The following is a 24,495-nucleotide window of genomic DNA, read 5'->3' as shown; positions in this document are numbered from 1 at the left end:
TGCCTAGACGTGTAGGCTTTCTGTCTAGAGGCAACTAAAGGAGTCTGCTTTCTGCCATAAACAACAACCTTTCAAATGTATTTTTACAATTACTGAATCATGATTTGCTAAAAGTGGCTCTATACTGCAGAGACCAGTGACCCTTACAAAACAAGAATGGCCTCACTTTATGTACTCTGTGCCTTTGATTTGCTTTTTCAGAGGCAATGGAAATAAACTGGAGAGAGATGGTTTATCTCCCACACCTAAAAATTATTCTTAGTTTTTCTTTCATTCTTGTTTTTTTGCTGTGTTTGATAAACATCAATTTCTTCTGCTGTTCTTATCAGTAACAAATGTTACTGGCAAATGTCAAATGTCGTGTTTCTTACTTGTCATAATAACTCAGTGGAATAAACATTCCACCGAGCAAAATTGACACTGTCCTGCGCTTGTGGTGCTGTGCAATGACCAAAAGCTCAAACACACACATGTCCGTAAAGGCTGTAGTGTTCTTTATGCCTACTCCACTAAAATGTGTAACTGCAGTCTGCAGTGACTGCTGGTTCAGGAAGACTGGCTCAGGTCCCAATTATATGTGCCAGAACTGTGATTAAGAAAATCCTTTCATCAGTCGACATTTAGAAAAATACATGAGAGTTCGGTTGATAAATTATTTACATTTCATTGACTGTTAAGACTGTTGAAAGTAAATTGTTGGGTAGCTTTTGGTCTGTTTTCTTTGGGTGATCCACTGAAGGAGTTGTGAAACTTCAAACTCAAATGCCAGCCTAAACCCAAACCTTATTTGAATTTTATTTTAGATTCCAGAGCAGCAGTTTTCAAACTCAGTAAGAATTTTCCAGATGTTTCTAGAGATTTCTCATTTTTTTTTCATCTTAATTGAGAAAACTATCCTGAATTTTTTTCCCCCAGGTAAACAAAAAGAAGGGCAGTGGTGGGAAGACAGTGTATTGTACGTTCAGTATGACCAGACTATTTCCAGTTCAGGGTTTTTAACATTATCAGATTTGCTCTTCTCAGATACAGTCAGTGAATTAAAAAAATAAATGGTAAACTTACTTTTTAAAAAATATTTTTCATCAGTTGTCAAGTTCACAAAATGTAGTCTTTAACTGAGATTTTTTTTTTAAAACTGTAAAGTGTTTTGGACACCTGACAAGATCACCAATTTTTTTTAATCTTTTCATATTATTGAGTTTTGAACTACATGATTAGATAGGCTTTAGATTCGACCTGAGATTTCGCCCACATTCCTTTTTGAGAATGTTTTTGCAGTGTATTCATAAGGAATGCTCACTTTCAATTTTTAAAAACATCTTTCATTTGACTTGAGTAGAAGACTATGACACTTATATGTCATGAATTTCTCAGAAGTGACGTTAAGTTCCTACTTGTTGCTAATTAAAACCTTCCCAATTACCCCGGGAAATATCATCAGAACATTAAGACTTTTGAGTCATACTTTTGCTGGAATATTTTTAAGTTGCACTTCTCCATATTCTCTTGCAAGATCTTAATATTCATAATTGCTGTATGGAAAACAGCAGGTGCTTGTCTCTCTTAAATAGCTAAGTAAATAGATTTTCAATCAGTTCATATTGATGAAGTGATATTTAAATGAAGCCAGGTATTTTTAGAAAGATCGTTCTGAGATAAGTACTCTGTGTACAATCAAAAAATATTACTTGATCATAGTACCACGTTATGATTGAATGAGCCTTACTTAATTTGTGTGACCCTAACCTAATGAGTTCTGATGCATTGTAAATTAAAACTGCTTTGCTATCTGATCTTTTTTCTGCATCTAAAATTCAGCATGACCTTTACAGATGTAGCCAGCTGAGCTCACATTCAGTCTTTTAGTCTGGATACTCAATTTCCAGGCTTTTGAGAATTAAGAACGGGAGAATTTTGCTAGCTGCACTGTGGGCAAGATTCCTCATCTCTCTTTCCAGGACATCTCAAACAAAAACACATAGACCTCAAAAATAGTCTGCTGTGGGACTAGCACAGGTAAGCAGCTCTCCAGATGAGTGGGAAGCAGGTGGTGATGTGAAAGCCCAGGCGGGCCCTCTTTCTTCAGGAGTCATTCTGCATAGGCCTTCCTAAGTCTGAATAAAATGTGCTTTTCCATCTTGATTGATACAAAACTTATACCTCACCTTTTTGCCATTCGATTGTTCTGTAGGATTAAATATGAATCTTGATATGTAAAATAATAAGAAATATCTTCTGGTATTTGTTATTTTTGTATTAGTTACACTTTCAGCTATAGTAGGTCGCTTCAAATTGAGTTCTAACAATGTTTGTGTATTCTCTTACAGAAGTCAGATGCTGTAAGAGTCACCACTTTCACTGGCTGCATGGGTGAAACCTTCCTAGACAGCAAACCCATAGGACTGTGGAATTTCAGGGATATAGAGGGTGACTGCAAAGGGTGTGCCGTCAGGTAGGTAACACAGCGCTCCTCTGTAAGCCTGTCTGTGGAGATGGTGTGGTCTGTAGGAAATTCTGCAGCAGCTATCAAATTCCAGCAGACAGCTCAGAAAGCTGGAAAAAGTAGGAAATACGAAGTTATGCTGAAATTACGTCAAGAGGAGAAGTACCCAATCTGTGTTAAAAAGTGGTCAGTGTCTTAACAGAATTCAGATGGTGTAACAGTGCTGCGAAGCAAAAACTCCACATAACCAGTGGCCGAGATTAGTCAAAACACGAGGGATGGTGAGATTCACAGTAGGACAGAGTCTAGCACACAGGACAGGGTTTTGCAGTTGTCTTGTGGGTGCCTGCACATCATACAGCACAGGGCAGAGTCAGGTCTGTCAGAGCAGCTGTCACAGCCACCAGCATAGTGAGCAGAGATACCAAAAGGGAAAGTGGTTTCCATCCTCAAAAAAGAAAGACCTTGATGGTGCGTCTTTGTACTTTAAGGATTGTAACCCATCTTCCTTCTTCTTTTCCACTGAGATATGTTTGTATAGAGCTCACACTGCATTAGGCAAAATCACTGTAGACTCAGTCAGAGAAGTTAAGAATAGACTCGTATTCAAGTGAGCAGCCTAGTATGAAAAATCTACTAAGGCTTAGCCCGTTCAAAATGATGGAAATTCCAGTTGTGAACAGAATTTTGGAAATACTGGAGGATTTCCTTGACTATAAATGTAAGCCCTTGATGCTTAGGTTAAAACTTGAGGAACATGATGATGTATGTATATATGTTTCAGTTCCAAGCAAGTCCTAGTAGAGAGATGTAAACTTTATATGTGTCTCTGCCTAAATTTAATTTTCTCATTCATTAGTGATAGTGTAGACCTCCTTGCTTGGAGTAGAGTGGGTGGGAGGAAGATTGAAAAAAAGAATACTAGACTTGAAATTCATAGAAAACTGTATTAAAATCTCACTTTTACCCTACCCCATTTTCTTGTATCAGAAAGAATCCAGTTCTCCTGCAAAATCTATTTGAAAAAGCTAACTGTTAAATGTAGTTATGTAGGGCAAGAGGGCTACGTTCAACATCCTTTTATGTGTGCCATTTTAAATGAGAAACATTCTTCCAGCTAGTATTCCACATGTAGGTCCCTTGTTCAACTATAATTATGTTTGTTATTAAACCAAAAGATTGTTGTCATCCAGCTTTCTGATCTGTGTGACAAATGGTCAAGAATCTCTCATAAAAATCATATTAAACAACCTCACAACCTCATCTTTTCTGTAATGACAGGGAGTGATGCTTCTCCTCTTGCAATGTTTGTAGCTTGTGGGTAAACAAAGAATCACAGTTTACAAGGTTTTCAGTCTGGAGCCCTCCAGGAGGTGTGAAGTCACTAACAGTAACAAAACCAAGGTTTGTCACAAGAATGCTATTTTACATTGAGGATTGCAGAATGACTAGTTATAGTCTACAAGATATATACAACAGGTTCCTTTTCCATCTTCTTCCCAGAAGTGCTTTCTTGCTGAATATCTTGTGAGCTGACCTTGTAGCCCCATCTATCAGAATGTGGGTTTGACACAAAATCAAACCAAGTTCAGGAAGACTCCCAAAAGGCATCTCCTTGCTCCCCTGCTCTACTCTCCTCCTCCACCTCCACGTTTGGTTTTTTTTTCCCTTTTAATTTCACATGGCAAAGAAAAATGGTTGGAATTGCCCCTTTTCAGCCCACAGGTGGCAGATGGTGAAGGGACAGTCCAGTTTGATGGTGACAGCTATGCAGTAGTGAGCCGCCCGATCCGCTGGAACCCGAATATTTCCACAGTCATGTTCAAATTCAGGACCTTCTCATCCAATGCCCTGCTGATGTATCTTGCGACTGAGGACTTGGTAAGAACAATGAACCTCCACACTACTTATAGGTTTCAAGCCATCTTTGCAATGACTTAATTCATCATATCACGAACACAAATAGAAATTTAATGTAGCACTGTCCTGGTATGGTGCTGCCTGATCTCCAAGCAAAGACGGACAAGGTTATAGTGTGCAAGCTGACTGCCTAGTGTTTACAGACCGGTATCCATCTGTTAGACTCCAGGTTTTCTGAAAGTATTAATGAATTTAAATTTATCCCAAATGTTTACTTGTGCAAGCATTGCCAGCTATGGTTATAAGTAAGTTATATAGTTAAAAATACCACGGTGGGTGGCAGGGTGAGAGAGAATATGGGAAGAGACCACTCTCAAGAAGTCCTGCTGATGTATGAAATAAGTTTGTGTTTAATGAGAGTGGCATTTAAGGGGAACTGAATGGTGCAACAAATAGCATGTGACAGCAATGGCATTTTTTTTTACAAGGTTTACAAATAATGCCTTTTACTGCTACAATAAAAAACCAAAAATAATAGTTATGAAAGCTACATGGGATTTTTATTTATGCAAATGTGTGTAGATAATGCGAGAAGTTATTCATAAAAGCATCTGGCCTGATCCTCATGGGAAACAGGAGTCACTTGGTTTCAGCATCTCTGATCCAAATTGATTTGCAAGTCTGATTGGTAACACAGTCTTTTCTTTATCTGTCTTTCCTTATCCTTTTCATATGGGCCAGTTATAAACACTCCTCAGTGATGTCTTGAAGAATTATTGAGCACTCAATACAGGACAAGCCAGTCTTATCTCAGATTCTTATGTCTTGGGAAAGATCATCAGAACTGCTGGAATTATTGAGGAGGAGGGTGCTGCCTCATTTCTTCAAACTGATTTTACTTAAATATAACATTTTATTATGATAATGAAGTACTTATGTTGTTTTATAATTAATTTTGTAATTCAATATTAAAAGTATAATTAATATAATTATTTGAGATAATTTTATGTAATTATTTTGGATAATTATTAATAATATATGTCATTTTTCTGTGAAAAAAATTATTCCGTTGAACTTGTAGAAAAACACTGGGATCTGGAAAGCTGTGGGCCCCTGGTACAATTTATATCTTAAAAAATGGTCCCACAATATGAAAACATTGAGGACGCACTTTCTAGTGATGCATGGATGTAAACATCTAGAACAAAGTGTTGTGTTTTTACACATTTTTCTCAGTTTTGCACAACAGTTCAGCACACAGTAAAGTATTTTCAATCCCTCTACACCCGAGCATATCTGGAACTAGCCATGAGCAAAATTATTACTAAACTTCTAAAACTGACGTATCTCTGATACGTTTATGTCCTGGGTTTTAGTTCCACCATTACTTGCTTAATGCCTTTCAGGCTATCCAGTTACGTGGCTATTTGTTTTTCTCCTCATCATCTACCAGCTCTTTCTCTGTAGATACTGAAGTGTATACCGCTGCTCCAGTCAGCCATCTTAGTTATGGCTTAAATATTGTTATCAGTGGTTGTTGAGAAAAAGAATTTATAGCTCTATATGGCTCTTTAGAAACCCTGATAAACAGTCCCATTTTACCATCTTTGCTCCTGTTTTCTACCTTGCAAGTTTAAATCTAGCAGAGATTTGTAGTAAATACATTATCATTAATTATGGAATTGTAGGGGTAGAAAGGGACCTCTGGAGATCATCTAGTCCAACATTTCAGGAAAAAATCCAGCTAAATTAGCAAAATTCCAACTAAATCATCAATCCAAAGGGGAAAAGAGAGGGGAAAAAGAACTTGCTGGCAGCATACTTTCATGCACTACAGTCCTGGGCTGTGAACACCTAAGCAGATTTTTAAGAAAGCTTGTAAAAAGTTGTATGTTACCACTTAGGAAAAAAAAAAAAAAAAGCATTTACTTAATGTCATATGCATCTTGTCAAAATGAACAAGAATCATAATTTGTATATCTAATCCCTTTTATTAACAGAAGGATTTTATGAGCATAGAACTCAGCGGTGGGCGTATAAAAGTCAGCTACGATCTGGGTTCAGGTACAGCTTCTGTTATCAGCAACCACAATCATAATGATGGCAAATGGAAGTCTTTTACTCTATCAAGAATTCAGAAGCACGGTGAGTTCTTGTGGTGTTAATATGTGTTTCCCAGTCCCTTGTGTAGTATAGCTAAGCATCTGATCAGGGGGAAGGAAATTTTCAAAACTGCTGAAATTAAGAAGTTCTAGTGATTTAGCAACTTCTTTTGCTTAGATTACAGGTGCGTTGGGATGCACCTGAGGGACTGCAGCATCAATCAGGCCTTTTATGATATTCTTTTGAAACAGGTAGTTTAATTTTCAGGCATAATTCTGCTTTACAGCTGTGTAAATTACATTCTACAATGCTTCTGAGCAGAGAAATAGAGAAGCTTTTTCAGCAGTTCACTGATGTTCAAATTAATAAAACAGACCTGCATGATTTTTGTTAGGACAGTGATAGCATTTATGCTGTACAGTCCTTTCATACTCAGCATATCCCAAAACATTTTTAAAAGCAATGACTTAAATAATGATAGTACAGTATCTCAACAGGCAAACACAGGAGCCATTTTAAATTCCCTCATGACTACAGAGTGCCGTGAATCTGCATGGAAGCAACTGGGAAGGTCTTCAAGACTGCCTATGACTCTTTAACCTATTACTTATGCAAAATGTGAAGTGGTGGCATTTGATAGGATCACAAAAAATGCTGGCCGACAAAACTCTTTTTTTGTTGTTGTTCTTTTAATCCACTTATAGCACTGGTTGAATCTTACCTGAGCCAAATTCATGTGGCATTCTCTGTGCCTTTAGTCTTCTTGCCTTCTGTATCTCCTGAGTCACCAAAGGCGCTGAAATACGCTCCTCCTCCTCTGATCCCTATGCTGCCAACTCTCAGTCTGGCCTTCACAACTCCAACACAGACTCACTCCTGTCATTTGGATGAAATAGACCTGGGCCAGTGGTCAAAATGACTCGGAGCTCTCACCTGTAGATTTTCTGCAGATTTAGAAGTATGCCTTGTTCTCTTAGTCCATACTTGGAAAATATTAAGATAAAATACAATGTCACACAATTGTAATTTCTTCATATCATTCAAACACATTATATGTTTGTATAGAATTTATTGGTATAGAAATGAAAATTATGTTCAATCTATCTACTGTAAGGCACAGCAGAGAAGTCTATCCCCCATTCAATTCTCTCACTCCTGAAAACTGGGTCATTTGGCTTGGCTTTCACATTCCTTCTCTCTTTAAAAGCTCTGTCCACAACAGACTGACCTGTAGATTAGAGGTAATCTCTTCCATTTAGCTGCCTAGAGAAAAAAAAAGGAAGGGTGGAAGGAAGAAAGAAGGAAAGCAGGAAGGATGAAAGAAAAAAAGAACCCTTTCTTTGCATCCCTAAGGGATAATGTTCCCTTCTTCCTTGGAGGCTATTCAGCACTTTTCAGTGGGTCACGTCTCTCTCATTGAACTTTAAATTTTGTATTAGTCCATACATTGAAAATGTGGATGGAATAAGTATTTAAATAGAATGGTTGTATACAGTTCATTTGTGACTTCAGATTGAGATTAGACAAGACAGCAACTGACTGCTTTGGGCTGAAAATGGTTTAGAGTGACGGACAGCAAATCTCTTAGGCACATCATGGTAATCCTTAACAAAACTGTACTCTAAAACATCCTGTTCAAGTGTCAACTTTTGGACTGAAATCAAAAATAAAATGTAAAATTCTCTCTTCTGTCTTGATTTTGTTCTGAAATGTTAGCTCCAAATTGCACTGACACAAAAATGTATCAAACTGAAATTGATTTGGAAAATATAAATAAGCATACAGAATTGCTTTGGTTTTTGAGGTTGTTATGGAAACAGAGGAAAGTATGGATCTCTCCCCCTGAATGTAACTGACAAAAATTGGGAAATGCAGTGCCTTAACTTCAAAATATGACTCTTCTTAACCTCTTCCTTCACCTGCAAATTCTCTAATTATTTATCCTTTTTTTTTTTTTGTAAGACATCATTTTTCATGCCTGATGTTTTGAAACTCAAATCTCTTCCAGCCAACATATCAATTGTAGACATAGACACCAATGAAGAAGAGACAATAGCAACAACATCTGCAGGCAGCCACTTTGGACTCAACTTAAAAGGGCATGAGAAAATATATTTTGGTGGATTGCCAACACTTAGAAACCTAAGGTAACATGACTCAAACCAATTTCTTCATCTTCTAGAAGGGAATGTAAATGCAGTGTAATCCTATTGTCTGTACCTATTTATGAAATACATTTGCAGTAAGTAAATGGTAGATTCCTAATGTACTCTATACTGACAGACCAACACTTCATCACTTGTGCATATCAATGCTACTCACAGCTCAAGTTACACAAATATGATGTAAACTGATGTAATACGCTATACAGCTTTCTAATGCTGTGCAGAATCATGATGTAACTGGCTTTCTCTTTTTAAATCTATTTTCTTAATTGATGAATAGAATTTATTACTCCAACCATACAGAGACCCCCCCATAGCTGCATAAAAATTAAGTACAAGTGCTCAACATGTGCATGAGTAGAAAGCTATTCCTTGTGGATTTACTGTTAAATTGGCATGCATGTCTACTTAAACAGAGTCACTACAGATACTATACATAAATACACAGAATCAAAGAATCACCAAGGTTGGAAAAGACCTCTAAGATCATCCAGTCCAACCATCCACCTATCACCAATATTTCCCACTAAACCAGGTCCCTCAGTACAACACCTAAATGTTTCTTGAACAACTCTAGGGACAGTGACTCCACCACCTCCCTGGGCAGCCTGTTCTAGTGCCTGACCACTCTCTCGGAATACATCTAAAAATACTGTCTTTAGAAATAATTTATATTTTTTGTAGACCTAAGATTCCTTAAATTCTTTTTTGATATACGTAATATTAAGTAGACTGAAATATGACCACCTTTTCACTTTAAATGCCTGAGCCTGAATTTTTACTCCAATAAAATTCCCATTATTTATTTTTAAAACATTGACTATTATGGTTGATAAACTTCAATAAACTAAAGTAAACAGATAAGAGACACTTGAATTTAGTGAGTGTATTACATGTTTTTAAATAGTTTTTGAGTTTCAAATGAATATTCAGCAGATTTGCAATGACAGGAACAAAAGAATTCTGTGCTACAATGAACAGATGAGCAACACAGAAACAAACTCATTAATCTATGTCACTTTTAGCTACATGGTATAATGACAGCCTTGAAGTTGTCTTCTGCACAAGAACTGTTGTAATTAGTCCACAGGCTGTTCTGCAACTAAAAGAATGGACATATTTGTTAATTTATTAGATTAACAGCTAACCTCTGATATCAAATCATCCAGCAATACTAAGATGTAAGCTATTTTACTCCTGAGATTTAACATCAATTTAACTCATGAGATTTTAACTCATGAGATTTAACATGAATTTAACAATGAATTTTTTTTTTATGTAATTGTGAAATCACACCAGCACACAATAAAATGTCTAGAGCAATTGTATTTTGGTAATTCTTTTATGACTGCTCAGAAAATCAGCATACATCATTTACTTGGACCTTTGGTAACCATTTTGCCTACAGTTATGATTCATCAGTCATTGGTGCAAGATGGATGTTATGGTAAATTAGAGTCAAAAAGAGTAAAAAGGGGACTAAGGCAAAGCTGAGCTACTACAGACAATAGTTGCTGAGGTCCACGACTTTGCAATTATCAGCTTGTGTCAGTTCTGCCAAATTCTTTTACATTATTTGCTTTTTATTCATGACCGAGAACAGCAACAAATTATAAAAGCTTTCTGATGTACTACATTTTCAGGTATCTGTTTGCAGAGTAACCTTGCTAATTAGCACGCCGTGACAGTGTATATTGAATCTCACTGTCCATTATGTATTGTTTGCATATCTACTTCATTGTGAAATATTTTGAACCTTGTTATAAGTAAGTGTCATTAGTTATAATTAACGTAATTTTGATTTATTTTTTTCTGTCTTTTCTCTCATTGTAGTATGAAAGCAAGGTAAAAAATAATCAGATTACTTGCATGACTTGCATGTGTATAGTAAGTGCAGCTTGAAAGCACAAGCAGTAACACAGTAGCAGCGTGTGGGTAGTATTTATACCAGCTGTTATGCTAAGGCTGTTAATTCAGCAAGTTGCTCCTGCTGCAACAAGCAAAGCTGCTTCCAAGTGCTTAACGCTGTCATGTTACATGCTGTGCCCACACCTACACAAATAACTTTTATTTTCTTCATACAGCGGCTTAATTCAGATGTGTTTATTACACTGGAATGCATTGGAAGCAAAGCTACAGCAAGCTGTATTTCCAAGTTTAAGATCTCTAGCTTGTGAAAGCAGCGTAGTCCAGGGTCAATGGAACAATTGCACTCCAAGGCTGTGAATTAATTACTGAGGAGGGTATGAAAGCTAGGTGCAGACTTGGGTGAAGTTTGCAACTTCTGAGTTTAAGAACTAGGGAAAGGATTGGGGATGTCACCTGATTTTTAGTGATTTCAGTTTGCAGCCATTTGCTTCCACTAGTTTTGAGTTTTCAGATTTAGAAAATGGGGTTGATATTGAAAAATGTGATTTCCCCACCATAATCCAAGAAACTCCGTTTTTTAAAGAAAACTAGATTATTTCTTCCCATGCTCCAGTATGTTTTCTTGTCATCACTTGAAGATGTTACTAGTTTGGCACAAAAATGAATAAACAATCTAAGATCCGAATGAACTTGCACCTTGTTTTGTATGTTTTGGAGGAGAACAAAGAAAAAAAGAAGTGTTAAAAAAGCATCAAGCAAATATTAGATGTTTACAAAGATTCATACGGATTGATATGGATTAGGAATTATAAGCGACAATTACAGCAACTGCCTTTAACCAGACAGCATCAGAGCAGCCTATAGCTGGACAGGCCTAGATGGTGTAGCAATATGGATGGCAGTGACAGGACAGTATAGGCACTCGTGACAGGGACATGGCAAATGGGTTTTGCTCCCAGGAAGAAGAGTCTCTCTCTCTCTCTAAAGAAGTTGGGGAAGAGCTAAGAAATAGAAAACATAAAATGAAAGAAAGAGAAGTACAAGTACATGATCGTGAATATATCAGAATAAGGATTATTTTAGTAAGACAGACTAAGTCACATAGGGGCTGCAAATTTGCCAGAGAATACATTGTGCTTGCTAGGGTGGTTATAATGCAAAGAATGGCTTTCAGTACCAAAACATGCAGCTATACAGTATCTGTGCAAAATGGTTTAATTTTGAAATTAACAATCTTTTAAAATTTTTCTTCCCTTCTAGGGAACTGTTTCTTTTGTCTCGCCTGTCTTAACTCCTTATTAAATTTTCAAATTCATTTTTCTTTCTTTGAGCTGTTCATATTATTCAGATAGATATTCTACTAAGGTGTCAGCACTCAGGGGTGACTGTAATATTGTGAGTGAATTAACTAGCACTTCTTTGTCTCGTGGTACAAATTGTAGCTTCTTTTCCTTAATCGCCTTTGTTGCCAGCAATTACGGTCTCTCTCTGGTGTTCCCAGGTCTGCAGTCTGCAGATCATATTTTTGCACCCAAGCATACAAGTTTTGGTGCAACTCTGAGGGATTTTCTCATTTCTTCCAGCTGATGAGTCAAAACCTGGAAATTTGCAATTCTATCATACTATTTTATTCCTTGGATGGGTAATCAGGTTCTATAACAAACCCAAGTGTTCTATTTTCGTTATCTGCCTGAGAAAGTCAAGTGTATTGCTATGTTTCAAATAAATATGAAGCAGTTTTCATAGGAAAGATACTCAAAATATAAAGAAATCAAATGTCAGTCCACATGAACATAAAGGATTCCTAAAACATGAAAAATATCAAATGAAACTTTTTTTCACACTTTGGCAAATACTTCATCCAAAATTGTTTTATTCTACAAAAGTTTCTTTCATTAAGATCCAGTATGCATAAAGATGAATGAAACATCTTTTCTTCCACTCAAGGTTTCTCCTTATTGTTATGGTTTCCCATACTGCTTCTCTCATCTTTATCATAGCTTACTGCATTTAAACACCAAATTTGACAGCACTCCTTTAGCAAGTAAGAAAGAAAAGAAGGGTCTGTTGACAAAGGCGATGAATCCTCTGTTACATCTTTGATAAGCAATAAGCGTATTATATGCTGAAAGGTGGTAGAAGGCAAGGTGTATTTGTGTGTATGTGTGCATTTAAAAACAAAAATCAAGAGTCTGTGCATCTCAAAAAACTGCATGCATCTGTGTGTTCACTAAAGTTTGTTTTTGAAAATACATTGCACTTCTGAATTTTTTTAGGCCTGAAGTGAACTTAAAGAAATATACAGGTTGCCTCAAAGAGATAGAAATTTCAAGGACACCATATAATATATTGAGTAGTCCTGACTTTGTTGGCCTAACCAAGGGATGCACACTGGAGGTTAGTATGACTTCAGTATATTTTGGTCTTAATGGGTATAAATGCTTTCTGGTTTCTGATTTTTATGACAGAACATGTTAATTCTATAAGACATGTATAGTGATCTAACCTGAACATCAGTACTGGTATACTTAAGATGGATGAGTCTGACTAGCATGCAAGCCAGTTTTCCAGATCCTGACTTCTTGGATATTACTCCTGGATAGCTGAGATAAAACTATCTATCCCCTGCAGGATTTTCTAAAATTTTTAACTGTGTTTAGTAAGGTTAAACTGTGAACATCCACATAGTTCAAATTCTTTTGCATCTTATTTCAGTTCAGCAAAAAAGAAAAAAAAAACTTTAGAATTTCATATTTGTTTTCACCAATTTTAGATTATTTCTTGGCAGAAATTTTTCTGTTGCTGTGAATCTTAGAAAGAACTTTGGTTATCAGGTTGTTTGTTTGGTTTGTTTAAAACCCTTGAGGTTTCAGAGCTTGAAAACTGATTGGATTAAACATTTTATAGCAGGATTTAAACATTCTAATTATACAAAACAGGATATGTAGAATAATTTAAGGTATGTGAAGTAAAGCATACAAAAAGACTGGATATACTTATTTACAAAAATGCCCTGGGATTTCAGAGAAAGGTAAACACGAACAGTGATTTTATCTGGCACGCTCTATTATCTCAACATCTGAAAACAGCTCTATTGTACTGAAAAAAAGTGAATTATTTTCTGAAAATAATTGTTTATATAGGCTGGTCCTCCCCAGATGGTAGAGTGCAAACTCTGGGAGAAATTACAGAAAATTTTCAGGAGTATGCATCAGTTTCTTATTTCATGGCATACTCCACTCTTTAAATTTTATTAGCGGCTGCAAATGTCAAGAAGAGTTGGGACATAAGCAATGAGTACTTCATTTACAAGCCTGAGTCATCAAGAAGTTGGTGCTTAGAGAAGCAATAATAATGAAGTACTAATGTTTGAGTAATGAAACGTATTTTCGAAGCAAGTTTGAAGAATAATAGAATCTAGTTTGCGTTCATATTATATGTTGCTAGTAATGGTACCGATTTGAAAGCAAAATCCCACTGAATTGACTCAATGGAAAACATTCATATTAAAATAAAAAAAAAAACACCTCTGAGCAGGTATTTTTAATACGGGAGGATATTCCAAACTCAGATTAGAACTTTGCATTCCTGTAAGAACAAACTTCAGAACTATCCTCACGTGGCAGATGTAAACAGATAATGTTTGCACAATACTTTAAAAAGTAAATTGCTTAAATTTTATTATTACTTTCCATCTCTTCACCGTAGTTATGTTTCCATAGTTTTAGTTAAATTTTAGTTAATAAAGCTTTCTCTGTGTTCATACTCTGCTTTTAATCCTACTTTCCTGCCCTCTTCTACAGAATATTTATACAGTCAGCTTCCCCAAGCAAGGCTTTGTGGAAATGCCACCTGTCTCCTTTGATGTGGGCACAGAAATCAACCTCTCCTTCAGCACCAAAAATGAGTCTGGAATCATTTTGTTTGGCTCAAGTGGTACAGTTGTTGCCCCCAGGAGAAAGCGCAGGAACTCTGGAAGGAAAACTGCCCCTTTGAAGAGGAAACGCAGACAGACCGGACAGGTACAAGGCACAAGATAAAGAAAACCCACAATTATACTAAATTTCTTCCATTCAGTTTTGTTCCAAGACACTGTTGCATGTTTATACTTCAGTTAAAATTCAGTGATTGGGTAAAAAATATTTCTGATGTTAACCTCTATTCAATTGAAAATGTGAGAGAGGCTCAGGTGGTGGTGGTTGTTGTTGTTGTTGTTTTTTTAAATGAAAGCAACTGTTTTCTCATGAGGAGTCACATTAAGATATCTACTGCTTGTTGTTCTTCTCTCATATAGATGCTCCCATGTTGTTTTGGGGTTTTTATGTTTGTTTTTTAAGAATTTGAGTCCTCATCCTGAGGACTACTTATGCACTATTCATACCTGGAAACATCTCTCCTTCCTGGTCATATAGACACATAGACACAAAAGACAACCGCACCGTTTTCACTGAGACCAAAAAAAAAAAAAAAAAAGCTGCTAAGAGCAGTGTAAGCCCCTTGGTGCTTAGGATCATTATTGTGGGATTTGTGATTTAAGAGAGCTCCAACCTTTCTTCTTCTCCCTTAAAATACTAATCTGCACTATAAATTCTTTCTGAAGAGGATGAAGTCAATCTTATTCAGAGAAAATACCTGCAGAGGCCAAATGACTAACTGGTAGAAGTGTGATTGCTGTTAGAAATTGTTCAAGTCTAGAGTAATTAAAAACATCATATATAGACATAGTACAGCAAAGATAAAATACTTGGCTTCATTCTTTTGGGAAATGATATTTCATTGTTCTCCTTCGCACCTGTTTTGGAACAGAGCTCCCAGTGATCTGAAGTAACACACTGCAGGAACAGCTCATTATAAAGGCTCACTCACACGGCCTTGGCTTCAGGGTGTGGGTTCCTTTACCATTATCCAGCTCTTCAGGTCACAGAAGTGAGCATGACACTCATTGCTATAGTAACTGTAGGTTAGAGCCTAATATCCACTACAACATGTTATTGGTTGCTAGAGTAACTAAGAGTGCAATTTGCCAGCCCTACAAATGCAGAACTCACTGTGAGACCAATGTTATCCAGAGTTTGACAGGTATAAATCCAGACCTTGGAACATCAAAAGTCAGAAGAATTGTAGGTCAGAAGTCTCCTTCCTTCCCTGCAAGTAAGTATGCAGAGAGTTAACTCTTCTGATGAGGTCTTCCAAAATGACCTAATCTTGTTCATTCATCATTATAAAAATACTATGAAGTCTGAATGTGGCAGCAGCAGCAGAACTGTAATTACAATACTGTGACTACAGTGAGCAAGTTAAAGGCCAATGTAAGAAAATAAAGCATACACACTAATGTAAAACTAAGTAAAACTGTGTCTTTGGAAATGTACCTTACTTTCATATAACAACATGTCCATTGCAGGCTTACTATGCAGTGTTCCTGAACAGAGGTCGACTGGAAGTACATATCTCTACTGGAATCCAAGATCCCCACAGAATCACCATCAGACCAGAAGTTGTCAAGTTTCACGATGGGAGAGCACACTCTGTGAGGATAGAAAGATCTAAAGGGTAACAACCTGGAGGTGCTACAGAACATGCAGCGCACATGATTTAACAAAGTGAATGCACCAATGTCATCAGCAGCCCACTCAAATGCTTCCACCAGGCCAAAGAATGTGGTGTAATTCCTTCCTTATACAACATTTTCAGAAGTCAGTTTCCTGTCACTGCTTATTATTCTGCAGAGCAATGCTGTAACTGTTTTGAAATGCCATGTGTTGTTGGATACACAATGGTGCCCAGATAAATTTGGTAAAACAGTGAAGATGCACAGTCCCAGATTAATAGCAGTATTTGCACACCTTCTCAGACCCTTTTGTTTTAAAAAGAATTCCACTTAGCTTCCTTTACCCTTTCTCCGCTGCTATAAGAAATGCTTATTACTACTTCATCACTCAGGAAGGAATTAGAAACACCACTACTGAAGTAGCAAGTATTATTTATAGCCTGACATCGGCCTTGTTCCAAGCAGTTTGCTGCAGTGGGCATTTACTGTATAAACATTCAGTGGATTAGTGCACTGTGTACAACATTGTTCTGTCTTGCTTCGTTAAAAGGAAATTAGAAAGACAATGTGACATCCAGCATGTTACAAAACGTGGTAGATGTGATTGAACAGGCTTACTCAAGCACACTGAATGCTAGGCTTCACTCTCTACGCTCCATAACACTGCAGCCTCCCTGAGCAAGAACTCCTATCTGTCTAGTCCCCAGGTGCCCTTCTATAACCTCTATCCTCTCTATAACCTGATTTGTCTTCTCTGACAGTATGATTTTTTTTTAATCTCAATTTCTTTTGTATCATTAAATAAATCTCATAAGTAATACCTTCAATGTCTAGTCAGAGGTAAAACTGCAGATTCCTTGGGAGAAAAAATTATTTTGGAAATGTACAACTGCATTATGCAAAACATTATATGCTGCTGTGACAGAACAGCTACCCAGTAATGATAATACGCTCTCACCAACGAAGTTCTTTCCCGCTGTGCTATAGCAAGTACAGTAGCTTGACGTATGAGTCTTGTACATCAAGACACATTTGCTGTACAATGCCACCCAGTGATGATGCTTGACCAGTTTTTTTGTTTGTTTAAGTAGCTCTACTGCAACACAATTTGTCTGAACTTTACAAGTTTCTGTAAGCTGAAATGGAGGGAAAAGATACCAGTTAAGACTAGCACCCTTCTCATTGTGAAAACAAGCTTTATTTCATTAAATATGAGGGATGTCATTTGAAAACTCTCCAGACAGCTAATTGCCTGTGTAATTATAAACTATTTGCTTTCTCTTCCAAAGTAATTATGGGATACTGTTTGACATCTAATGCCAAAATGTTTACTATGGTAATGGCTGAAGATAAGATGAAATGTGTGTGAGCTGACAAAGATGTTGACAGTCACTATCCATGCAGCAGCACAAAGGATAACCCAAGATTTGACAGGCTCATTTCCCTGTGCTTCCTCTGAAGGCATCGGAGAGAAAAGTCCTCTCTGGGACACTTCACAGAACCTAAATTATTCTCTTGACCCCAGAGAAATCTCTCCCTTTCTATTGCTGGGGGAAGTCCTAGAGATTCCTCAGATCCCTCAAAATATAGGGTATTTAATATGCACTTCCTCCAACCCTCTGTAAAATGTACAACTTTCTGACTCTACAGTTTTCTAGACCAAATGAACATGTAAAATTTATCAGGAAATTGGAAAGTTTACATGCTGTATGTCAGTTATTTAATTCGGGTGCTTAAATGACTATCCAGTTCCTTGTAGGACTTGCCTAAATAACAAAGTATTTTTACATATTAAAATGGTCTCTTTTCAATCAACATTTTCAATATTCCATTGCTGCCTAACAGTAGTAATTAAATACAGTCTTACAACTCTCTTTACCAAGAGTGGTGAGGTGCTGGAACAGGCTGCCCAGAGAGGTTGTGGATGCCCCGTTCCTGGAAGTGTTCAAGGCCAGGCTGTATGTGGGCCCTGGGCAGCCTGGTCTAGTATTAGATATGGAGGTTGGTGGCCCTGCCTGTGACAGGTGGGTCGGAGCTTGAGGTCCCTTCCAACCAAAGCCATTCTATGATTCTACGAACATAAAGAAATTATGCCAAATAGCATTCTACATTCGCATTCAAAAATACTGAAGTTATTATCCAACCTTTGTGACTCAGCTCATCTTCAGCTAGATTTCCTCAATAATTTTCTGTTTCATCATTAAATTGTAAATTAACTCAAAGACAGCAGTTAATTTTTTATTTGTATTTTTTTACTCTCAGTGCTTTATCTTGTTTTATAAGTTAGTTCCACAGACCTTACATTAATATTGCCTTCTCAGTATACACAACCTTGGCTTGCAAAAACCACTTTGTCACTTTCTGTCCCCTGTATCAGCTTTCTTTGTAGATGTGAAGGTTTGCACCACATTTATGACTTTTCTGTTTGCTCTTTTTTCCCCATTTCTTGGCTCTGCTAGATCAGCCAGTAGTACTGTGCTTACAGAGACCTACAGACAATACAGTTCACTTTCTTCTTCAGGCCCTTAGCAGTGTATTCTATGGGACAGCTTTGCCTTTAGCTTGTAGCCTATGTATGTATGTATGTGTTACCTATGAGAGTGAATTACAGCACTTGCCTCAGTGTGTGATGAAGAATCAAACATTCTGCTCTGCCATCTCCCTTGGAAAAAAAACAACAACAATAAAAAAAACACAACAGATCTTCTAGGAAGCATACAGCACTTATTAGCTACAGTTGATTCCCACAATCAGAACAGTCTGCAGTTTGTCCCCCTCCAAGAATATAATAGCTTGTACAAACCAAGAAATAAGGAGCCATATGAAACGCAACCGCCTGCTGTTGTGACCCTACTGAGCACAGTATGACTATATAGCATCACAGTACAGCAGGCTTGGCTCCTGCCATGTCACCGCTGTCACACTACAAACCACTTCTTCCTGTTCAACCAGAGGCTGATGTTACTGCCTCTCCGCAGCACCACTTTGCCAAGCTCTGCTGGAGATTTACCAAGGAAGCGTAGCAGTAGCTAAAAACCTCTTAGAGGTTAAGACTCATTTAATGCGAACCGCTAATTACAGAATTTGGGTTCATTCAGTGTAATAACTGGTGCAGGGGCAAATAGGGCCTGCAAAATGGCGATGCTAATACAAGCAATAACTGGAATAGAATATGTATTTTTTGCTTTTAAATGCTTTTTTTCCCCACAGGATGTTTACTGTTCAAGTAGATGAAGACAAAGTCCAGTCTCAGAGACTGCCAGCAGACCAGCCCATCTCTGTCAGGAAACTCTTTGTCGGGGGTACTTCTTCTCAGTTTCATACTGCACCTCTCAGAAACATACCACCATTTGAGGGTTGTATATGGAATCTTGTCATTAATGCCACGTAAGTCACACTAATGCCAACAAATGTTTGTTAAAATGCCTTGGCTACCAAAAGAAACCTTGTTCTCGTGGGAGAACATGTTCTGTTTTCTTAATATGACCTTGTATTTTTTGTCTGTAATATGCACTCCATAGGACATGCAATTAATGAAGTCTTTTACAGTCAATATAGCACCTACCTATTTAACGATAAAATAGACCTGAAAAATTCAACAGTAATACTGCAGCAAGGCTTGCCTCAGTGATAGGCATTATGGAGTCCAGCATTTTCTTTTAAGTGAGGCTGATTTCCAAGAGTATCCAAATTCTGACAAATACTGAGAAAATTAATTTACTTTGTGGAAGGTGCCTGCTACAGTAATCTGGAAGGAACATTTAAGTAAAAAGAAAGGGGACACTGAACAAAGTAAAACCGCTATAGAAGGTCCATTTTTCTCCATTTTTTTCTTTTATATAACTTTAATATAACTCAAGATCTTAAATTAGGATCTCATCAGTCCACACTCCAAAGAGAGAAGGATCCCTCTACCATGTGATTCAGCCTACCAAGGCCAACAGAATTTGCCAATGAGCATGCATGCCTCTGCACTGACTGTAGGAAGGAAGGCCAGTGATGACTATTCCTTCTCATTTAAGTGTTTCACCTCAGTAAATAAAAGAGATGAGTTTAATCCTGGCTGTTGTGTCCTGTGAGGTGGAAATGAACTGCAGCATATAGCTATTTTGTAAAAATAGGTGGTAAAGTAGTTGAAAAACTAATAACAGACCTTGATTTCTTCATGTGTTCTCAGCCCCATGGACTTTGCTCAACACGTGACCTTTGAAAATGCAGATATTGGCCAATGTCCCTCCCCAGAACCAGAAGCCAGGCCACCTGAGGAAGAAGACAAACCAACTCCTTCAACAGTCCTGATCCAACCTGAGCCAGATGGAGAGAAAGAAACAGCAGAGACACCTCCTGCTGTAGCCTCTCCACCTCCTCCAACATCTTTATCTTCAGCACTTGTAAGTGTAGATCACTTCACCTAGTTAAAGTTTGGAAAATTTCTCTTGTGAGGCAAAAAAGAGAAATGAGCCATCAAGAATAATTTGTCAAAAAATAGTAACAATTCAGCAAGATTCCATATAGGGAATACCTTGTCAGTAAAACCTGCGGATAGTGGAAATCCATTTGATTATATTTGCTTGAATTATCTCAACATTATTTCAAAGAATGATGTATCAGCAAGAATTCCATTTGGCTTGCATGCTTAGCCCTAAACACTGCAGGATGTAAGCCCATCAAAACCTGATCAAGATTGGAAAAGAAATTTTCCTTCGGGAAATCCTTATCATTACAATGTTTCTTATGCTGTTCTCTGAAGCATGTGATAACAGCCAACTAAGTGACAGGATGAAGAAATAGGCAGACTAGGGGTGTTTTATATGGCAATTCCTCTACCACTATTTTATAAATTTTGTCCTGAGACTTAACAACCAAAACCCTAGTCAATGCTGAATCGGGCTCCACGGTGGTTGTCAGAGATCTTAAGAAGCTAAATAACAGCAGTCTTACACAATGACATTTAAGAAGAAACTTCGGCCACACATCAGGGTGCTGCACTTGGGCCAAGGCAATCCCAGGTATTTATAAAACCTGGGGGAAGAAGTACTTGAAAGCAGCCCTGCGGAGAGGGACTTGGGGGTCCTGGTGGACGAGAAGCTGGACATGAGGCAGCAGTGTGCACTGGCAGCCCAGAGGGCCAACTATGTTCTGGGCTGCATTAAAAGAGGAGTGGTCAGCAGGGAGAGGGAGGTGGTGGTCCCCCTCTACTCGGCTCTTGTGAGGCCCCATCTGGAGTACTGTGTCCAGGCCTGGGGCCCCCAGCACAAGGAGGACGTGGAGCTCTTGGAACGAGTGCAGAGGAGGGCGACCAAGATGATCAGAGGGCTGGAGCACCTCTCCTATGAGCAAAGGTTGAGGGAACTGGGCTTGTTTAGTTTGGAGAAGAGAAGGCTCCAGGGAGACCTCATTGTGGCCTTCCAATACTTGAAGGGAGCGTATAAAGAGGAGGGGGATCGATTGTTTGTGAGGGTGGATAGCGATAGGACCAGGGGGAATGGTTTAAGCTGAGACAGGGGAGATTTAGGTTAGATATTAGGAGGAAGTTTTTCACACAGAGGGTGGTGACGCACTGGAACAGGTTGGCCAGGGAGGTTGTGGATGCCCCGTCCCTGGAGGCATTCAAGGCCAGACTGGACATGGCTCTGGGCAGCCTGGTCTAGTGGTTGGCAACCCTGCACTTGGCAGGGGGGCTGAGACTCGATGATCTTTGAGGTCCTTTTCAACCCGAGCCATTCTATGATTCTATGATTCTATGATCTTTTACAAGTTGATGCAATATGTTGCTGTCCAAAACTGATATAAGCTTAGATATCTAACTACTTATTAATATGAATAATATATCCACAGGAAATTACCCTGAGGAGAAAAATTATTTGCATTTTGTTACATACACATACAAACTGTGGGTTTATACAGTATATAGCTCAGTTTGTGTGGTATATACACACACATACATCTCAAACACAACCGAGGCAGCAAATTGGACAGTTTCTCTCAGATTGGCTTTATGAACCATTTGTGAAGGAGCTCCCAAACCGGGTGAAAGCTAGGATTAACCAGGATGTAATTCTGTCAGCAAAGGAGAAACAAAGCTGAATTCACTGCGTCACTCATTCCCTGTTACCTGCCTTGTTTTCAAAATTCATAGGTGGTTTTCCTTGAAAATAAGTAGGATATCTAGTAATGTTTTCTAGTAATGATACCAAATTTATGTCTAAATCCATTAAGTTTAATTTATATTCGAGATTCATGGCCACCTTCATTGGTGAAATATACACAGTACGGTTTTATAACACATGCAGCGGTCTGTGTATCTGGAAAATCTCTTCCAACTCAAACGATTCTATGATTCCATCATACTTACACCTAGGTTCTTAGCCCCAGAATTGTATATATTGGCCCTTTCATACTTCAGGACAGCATTCTGATTAACTCCCACGAGGTGGAGTTGTTGTAATACAAGGGCTCTGATGCATCTTAGTTTTCAGTTAAAAGTTGCAAATATGCAGCATAGTGAGGTTACCATACAAAGATAAGGAATGAGGCAACAAGGTAAAAAGGGTTAGCCAGTCTTAATGATCACTGTTGTAAGAGTGCAGTCAAACAAAACAAAGAGCCTGTAATATCTGAGAGAAAAAATGAGAGTATTATCTCTTCGTTAACACCATAAACTAGTTCCACTTTGACTAGGTGAGTCTTGTATGAAGTATCTTGAAAATGGTGTTCAGAATAAAAATCCAAATACAACATCATTACTCCACTTTCTCACTTGGAAAAAAATGAAACAGTTCTAGTATTCCAAAGACCTGAAACTACATTAAATAAGGCAAGCTTCTGGACCATTTTTACATTTGCCTAAGTTTTCCAAAGTATTTTTCTAGGAAACGTTGCAATAAAATAATTAACTAGGGTTTAATAATGAGACAGTTACAGTTAGACAGAAGCCCAGTTTAGAAATACTGTATACGAAGAATGCACAGCAGAAAAAATCATTTGCACTTAAGAGGCCTGAATGAGTTATCTGTTTCATTTAAGTTCTTTTAGAGGTTCTTTTAGATCTCCACTGTGCATCTCTGTGGGGAGGGGGAGCTAAATCCCAAATGGAAAAAAAAAATTAAGTAACTCTGCTAAAGGCAACATGATCTAGAAGTACAGGAGTTGGGAAATACACTGGTCACTACTCTGCTGCTGCTTCCTGCAAGTGCCAAAATGTTTCTCAACTGAGACCAGTGCTTGGGTAACTGCTGCTTCTGCCTCATGTTATCCACTGCTTCTCAGGACTCGCTTGCCGCTGAAATGAAGAGCGCCAGCATTACGTCTGCATTTGACCCCATGACGGTACCTTCCAACGTTTTTCCAAGCATTACTTCATTGCTTTATTAACACAATCCATGGAGGTTGAGTGCTGCTTCACTTGTGTTCCCTTTTTTCCTTTCCCTGTGATTACTAATACAGCATCAGTTGTAGAGAATGTGTGACATGGTCTACCAATGGGCTTTTCTTTTCTTCATTTTTGCTGTGATTCACACTCCTTGACTTACCAGCGGACTACCTGATATCTGAAAGTGCAGCTGAAGAGTTCAGTCTTGAGGCTCTCAGGTAATATAGGAGATTACTGAGCAGCCTCATTCAAATGTAGGACACCTTAAAGCCATTACAGAAAAAAAACAGAGCCAGGATATTTTAAAATAGGCCAGTAATCCATGCTAACTTGGCAGTTTTGTGGAGGCTGTAAAGCTGGCTGTCCTTAGCTAAAATGAAAGCAGAAATAAGCTTCTAAATAAAACCTTCTAAATAAAACCTAAATAAAACCTGCAAGCACACCCTATTGACGTTTCTTTCTTTTACTGACATTTCCCCATCAACCCAATGGACACTGACTTTTATTGATCAATATTTATCCATAATTAATTGGTACAAGCTTGGTACAATTCCAACCATCGCAGGTGTGTCTGGCATGTTCCCTCACATCTTGCACTTCTGTACGGTCCTCCTGCTGAGATGCAGAAAAACTGCAGCTTTTTCTGGTGCTCGGGAGCAGCCACAGTGTCTGGGCCAGAGCCTTCACTAATATAAACCAGCCAACGAGTGAACTGAATGTCAGAACGTGTCCTCTAAACATGAAATATGTAAAGCGTTCCACAGGAAAGTATGTATTAGTTTATTTTTCAATTCTTTCCTGTCATTCCAGAACCAGCAGTTAGTCCTGATCTCAGATTTTAGCAAGCCCTAATGCTACAAAGGTATTATATACAGATAGATTGATACACATAGATCTATTACTAATGTAGTGGTTAAGCTCCAAGACAAACTCGTAAGTATTAAATTAACTAAAAAATTTTAAATTTTACCCAGCACTTCGGGAATACAGTTTATTTTTCTGTTTGATGCTCACTGGAAGTCTGTTATCACACATTCATAACTTTCTTTGGTCCTGCTGAATTTTCATTGCTTTTTTTTTCCTCCCTTGCACACTGATGTGTCATAATGCACGGTGTTCTTCTCTACAGAGC

General features: G+C 37.9%; 1 protein-coding gene across 3 annotated transcripts in view; it reads left to right on the top strand.

Annotated features, from left to right (window-relative positions):
- LAMA2 (laminin subunit alpha 2) overlaps positions 1-24,495 on the top strand; it is a 353,391-nt gene that overhangs the window by 317,970 nt on the left and 10,926 nt on the right. For 2 of the 3 annotated variants that reach the window (XM_021391626.1, XM_021391625.1), the window contains exons 48-57: positions 2,328-2,452; positions 4,162-4,324; positions 6,304-6,448; positions 8,415-8,553; positions 10,405-10,416; positions 12,717-12,837; positions 14,244-14,462; positions 15,845-15,993; positions 19,202-19,378; positions 20,169-20,382. In XM_021391626.1, the coding sequence (XP_021247301.1) occupies positions 2,328-2,452; positions 4,162-4,324; positions 6,304-6,448; positions 8,415-8,553; positions 10,405-10,416; positions 12,717-12,837; positions 14,244-14,462; positions 15,845-15,993; positions 19,202-19,378; positions 20,169-20,382 (1,464 nt within the window). The remainder of the gene's footprint in view (positions 1-2,327; positions 2,453-4,161; positions 4,325-6,303; positions 6,449-8,414; positions 8,554-10,404; positions 10,417-12,716; positions 12,838-14,243; positions 14,463-15,844; positions 15,994-19,201; positions 19,379-20,168; positions 20,383-24,495) is intronic. The other variant, XM_021391624.1, reaches the window with a different exon arrangement.

Source organism: Numida meleagris, chromosome 3 (assembly GCF_002078875.1).
Source record: "Numida meleagris isolate 19003 breed g44 Domestic line chromosome 3, NumMel1.0, whole genome shotgun sequence".
Lineage (NCBI taxonomy): Eukaryota > Metazoa > Chordata > Aves > Galliformes > Numididae > Numida > Numida meleagris.
This window is presented reverse-complemented; position numbering and strand designations above follow the sequence as displayed.